General features: G+C 46.1%; 1 protein-coding gene across 2 annotated transcripts in view; it reads right to left on the bottom strand.

Moving 5' to 3' along the window:
- The window catches only part of jak1 (Janus kinase 1), a 34,574-nt gene that overhangs the window by 10,029 nt on the left and 19,545 nt on the right, over positions 1-5,000 (bottom strand). For both annotated transcript variants that reach the window (XM_035524356.1, XM_035524355.1), the window contains exons 7-14: positions 4,531-4,713; positions 4,120-4,277; positions 3,910-4,024; positions 3,299-3,497; positions 1,279-1,388; positions 1,013-1,168; positions 763-850; positions 307-434 (exon numbers count right to left, since the gene is read on the bottom strand). In XM_035524356.1, coding sequence (XP_035380249.1) covers positions 307-434; positions 763-850; positions 1,013-1,168; positions 1,279-1,388; positions 3,299-3,497; positions 3,910-4,024; positions 4,120-4,277; positions 4,531-4,713 — 1,137 coding nt within the window. The remainder of the gene's footprint in view (positions 1-306; positions 435-762; positions 851-1,012; positions 1,169-1,278; positions 1,389-3,298; positions 3,498-3,909; positions 4,025-4,119; positions 4,278-4,530; positions 4,714-5,000) is intronic.

Below are 5,000 nucleotides of genomic sequence, written 5' to 3'. Positions count from 1 at the left end.
GCCAAAGGATGAAAGCTTCTCAAGGAATCTAACAAGAGCTTCTGTTATTACGTGGACTCCTTGGATCTCTGACCTGTCGCAGATCAGATCTCCTTATTTCAAGCTTTCTGCTCTGACATGAAGCAAATTCATGTTTCCGAATAGTTAAGGCGCAGAAGCAGGAAGGCCGTCTTAAGAAAGCAGTCAACAACCATGACAACACTCACTCTCCTACGGTTATCTTTGCTTGACTATTATAGAACGCATTACACGTGTTCCCGTTTTATCGTATTATGTAGTGTGTATGGTGTCCATGTGTATACTTACCAGGTAACTAAGGGCGCTTGCCAGCTGTTTGGCCACCTGAAACTTCCACGAAGTGCTGAGAGGAGCAATCTGCCTGCGCATGAACAGATCCAGAGGACCGAACTGCACAAACTCCTCCACCATGATATCTACAGACAAACAGATCAGCGTCATTTATTCAGCCAGCCTCTTTTAATTAAGTCACACCTGAATAAAACCACAGTCTCTCTCTTGCTCAGTCACATCTGTATCTCCTGGCCACTTGTGTTTGGCTGACAGAGCAGTTTGCCCTCGTGTGATTTGCCAACACTCTGCAACAGGGCTACTGTTATTGACTTTGTTTCTATTGGTCACTGCCCAAGCCAAACAGAGACATCTGTTATCACAGGCTTGCAAAAAAATTAAATAAATAAATCGATAGATCCCCCCCCCCCCCCCATTCATACACCCAGACAGGAACATGCGTATGTCACTTACTCTCCTGGTGACGCACACAGACTCCATACAGTAGGGCAATGTGTCTGTGAGAGACCTGTCGCATCATACTGGCTGTCTCAAAGAAGGCCTGGGCAGGAGAGAGAGAGAGAGAGAGAGAGAGAGAGAGAGAGAGAGAGAGAAGCATGAGGCAGCAGAGAGGCAGAGGGAGCGAAAGAGGGAGAGATTAGCTCTTATTAAACAAATTAGATTAAAAAATTTGAGAGGGAGCTTGAGAGAGAGAGATACTTACCAGAGATATGTCCCTGTGTCCAGGGCTCAGCACTTTCAATACCACCTTCACCTCCTGTGAAGTGCAGTAACTCGCTAAATCGTCCTCATCCTCGCTCTTCATCTTTAGCACACCAGCGTAGATATTGGTCCTGGTGCCAAGACCCAAGTGCTCGCCCTGAATGCCAGGAGAACAAAGCATCCCAGTCAGTGCTGCAGAACATGCTCCAAGGCCCGTGGGAGGACCACTCAGTGTGTAACGCGTGCCAGTGTGTTGTAGAGCTTTACCTGGACAATTTCCTCTTTAAGGATGCGGTGGAAACTCAGCTGGCTGACTTGGAATTGTCTCTGTGGAGCAGGCTCTCTGTCTGTGGTCATCACCAATAGGTTGGAAATTTCTGAAAAAGTGGAGCATGGCCTTTGATTGGAGGAGAGTGACTCAAATAAGTTGCTGAATAACACTGCACGAAACATTTAGATCCCCTCAAGAAAATGTGTTGGTATATAGTACGATCCCAGCTCACACACGTAAAAGGTGACATATACGTATAATTTATATAATTATAAGGTCATAAAACATCTAGTGTAAAAGTAAAATACAAGTGAAACAATAAAAGTAACTAAACAACTAATATATATTACACACATATATATATACACACACACATACATTGTTTCTGCTTGGGGAAGAAAAAAAACTGCATACTTGGGTGTCTCAACTTTGCACAAAAATCTGTAGTGTTTGTATGTTTGTGTGCTTGTGTGTTCTCTGGAGGGTGTCTAGGAAGGAGGAAGCTGCCTAGTGTCAAACAAAACACTGACAAAAACACACTGGAAACATGCCTTAACAAGGAATGTCAACTTTATGAGATGTGTTTATGATGTGTGTTCTGTGTGTCTTGCATGTGCCTTGAAACATCACCCTTTATTTGACTTGATTTGTTTAAAAAATGTTTTACACCCATGTTTTAGCTCCAGGGCAAAGCATTTCACAACAAGACCTGCTGAGATCAAGAGACGTGAAGCGAACAACGGAAAACCGCATTTACTACACTTCCTGCTTGACATGGAGGCCTCAGCGTGTACTCCTGCAGCGTGGGGATGTAAACAAAACATGCACTTTGTTGTCCCCTGCCCCCTCCGCAAAAGCGCGTGCGCACGCACACACACACACACACACACACACACACACACACACACACACACACACACACACACACACACACATACAGACACAACTCAAATTTGCTCCTGAATTCATGCTCCTCCAATTTACTTATCCCCCACTGAGCCCAATGTATCATTTGAACAAATGTTCAACTCTTTGCAGTGCATTACCTTGGTTCTTCAGCTGTTTGTGAAGAAATCTGTTTGTGAAGGCCAACACGTGCAGCCACTATGTGGTTTTCTTTTAGCATAAATAAAAATTGGCATAAATCACTCGCATCCATTCCCCTGGTTCTGAAACTACCGGGTGTACGTTTAAAATCTTGGGTGACAGACACTGTTCCAGCAGTATCAGTTTGCCCTTGACGTTAATACGGCTTGTCCATGTCATTTAGGAAACGGCCCAACTGACTTTCGTCTTTTATGAGGTGAGCTGCAATGCCAATCCAAATCTAGTTTTGCCCAATGGTTTGTACTGGTATACATAAAAATGCTAGCTGAGGAAATTTTAACTTGATTCAGCACTTAGCGATCACTTCTTCACTTCTTTAAGGTTATCCAAGTGGCTGTGCGAGTGTATCGTGTGCACGTGGGCTGTTGACCAAAGGGCACTGTGACATTAAATGGGCTTGGTTTTCTTCTTACATGTATACACGTTCCTAACTGACCGGCATCCGCAGCACTGTAAGAGCACTCTGGAGAGGGCCGAATCTCTTCCGCTGCGATTGCCTCCGGTGGTGCAAATGCTTTCAGGTGAAGCACCCCGCTAGCAAATTAAAAAAGAGGACCAAACTACAGCAGGCACAACAGCTCCTAACGTGTGTGTGTGTGGTGGGGGGGGAAGCTTCTGAAAATGCTGACTGTGGGGGGGAAAAAAACGGCTGCATGCACCGCGTGACATTTGACGGTGCACACTGAGCGCGTAGGGACATCTGCGTGGGTAGATAACTCGCTACCAAATGCTAGGTGTGCACTCAGTGTACTGCAGAGAGGTTGCAACAGAGGGTCTTCATTTTGATCTCAGCAGACCTTGCTGCCCTATGTTAATCGGAGCCGTAGGTGCTCGTAAACAAGCCAGTCGGGCTGAACGGCTGCTGCCACGCTTCGGTTTAAGGAAGTGACCCAGGCGGGCAGGCGGTACCTCGCGGCTGGGGTGGGCAGCAGCGGCGGAGCTGGAAGCGCAGGTTCTCCGTGCGGAGGCTCTGGCCCTGCAGGTGTTCCAGCAGCTCCTTCACGCTCGGCCGGAAGGTCTCGGTACCGGAAAGCCGGAAGCCCTGGGAGCTCACTTCGATCTGGAAGTTCTTGTACTGGGGAATGGACTTGGACAGAGACAGGTCCACCTGGCAGGGAAGGGAGACGAGAGGCACTGCTGAGTCCGACGACAGCCAGCACTAGCGAGAAAGCGTCAGCGCCACTGACGAGCATCACGTCAGTATCGCTGTCGTGTTGCCGTGCCACTGTATCTTCGTTGATTCATGAGCCGCCTTGCAATGTCACTCAAGGATGTCTTCCCACACATACTGTATCAAATTCTAACACATTATGACTGAACACAGAACACACACACACACACCATACCGTAAACCAAAACCCACACTTGTTATCCAGATTTTTAAGGGCTTGCTTTAGTAATTTACAAAAATATTACATTTTCAGTAAATTCTTCAGTAATATTAAAAAAAAATGACAAATATATTTATAATTCTATTGCATAATCTGCTATGAATGACTATATAATGCGTGCGTGGATACCTCCATGCAGACAACAGTCATGATGATATAGTTGTAGTCTGTACAGCTCCAGCGGAGGACATAGGACCCCTCTTCGTTGCCCTCTTGCCGCAGCTTGTGAATGGCGTACTCTGTGCTGTGGGTAGAGCGCAGGAGCAGAGGTCAAACAAGTGCACGCCACCCACCCATCACCGCCAGAGGACCGGGCCACTTTGCGCTCGGAGCACCTACCAGATGGGTCCGTGGCAGCCGTTCTGCAAGTTCTGCTCTACAGAGGGGGGCGCAACCTCCGTGCAGAGGTAATGGTGCGCGTCCACGGTCAGTCGGAAGTATCCGTCCACAAGGGCAGCGAAGGACAGAGCCTCTCCTCGATAGGCCAGCTGCAGCTCCTGTGCAACGAGGACCAGAGACGTGGTTTGCTTTACCGATTCTATCAGGGACATTCAATTCAACAACTCGGCAATCACTCAGTTCACTGCAATACGACTAGAATACAAAACTCGATCTGCTCAGACTAGCTAGTCCATGTTTATTATAATTACTGACTGAAGATAAAGCAAAGCTTTCATCTAGGATATTCCTGTAAATGCTGCAGCATGTGCTCTCTTATACCACTACCAGAAAGGGAAGACTTGACGTTACCATGGTCTTGTTGTCCTGTTTGTAAATGGTAACGCAAGACTCTTTTGTGACGATGTGGGTGATTTCATAAAAGTCTGAAAAGGGAATCCATCCATTTCCAGACTCCTTCTTTTTTTCGTTCTTCTGTTTGCTGTCCACCTTGCTCTTCCGTGATTTACTTTTGTCTTTGACATTCAGGACATTCTGTTTTGGATGATACAACAAAAGAACAGAACGCTCTTTTAACACAGCACAAGACAGAACAAGGACGAACAGTATGGTTCTTCAGACAAGAGCCAAATATACAGGCTCTAGACTTATAGGAAACTAAATAACTAAATGTAAAAAAACTCAATTAAATGCAACTTAACATTACATTTAAAATGAAATTTAATTCAAAGTTAATAAATACAAGTCAGGCATGCCCTAAAGAGTCTCTCACAAGGGAAACTTGGTAGAAGTTCCCCAGTGCAGCCCTGTGCCACAGAGGT

This window comes from Electrophorus electricus, chromosome 3 (genome assembly GCF_013358815.1).
Source record: "Electrophorus electricus isolate fEleEle1 chromosome 3, fEleEle1.pri, whole genome shotgun sequence".
Lineage (NCBI taxonomy): Eukaryota > Metazoa > Chordata > Actinopteri > Gymnotiformes > Gymnotidae > Electrophorus > Electrophorus electricus.
The sequence above is the reverse complement of the archived record's forward strand: the minus strand, read 5'-3'. Positions and strand labels throughout refer to the sequence as shown.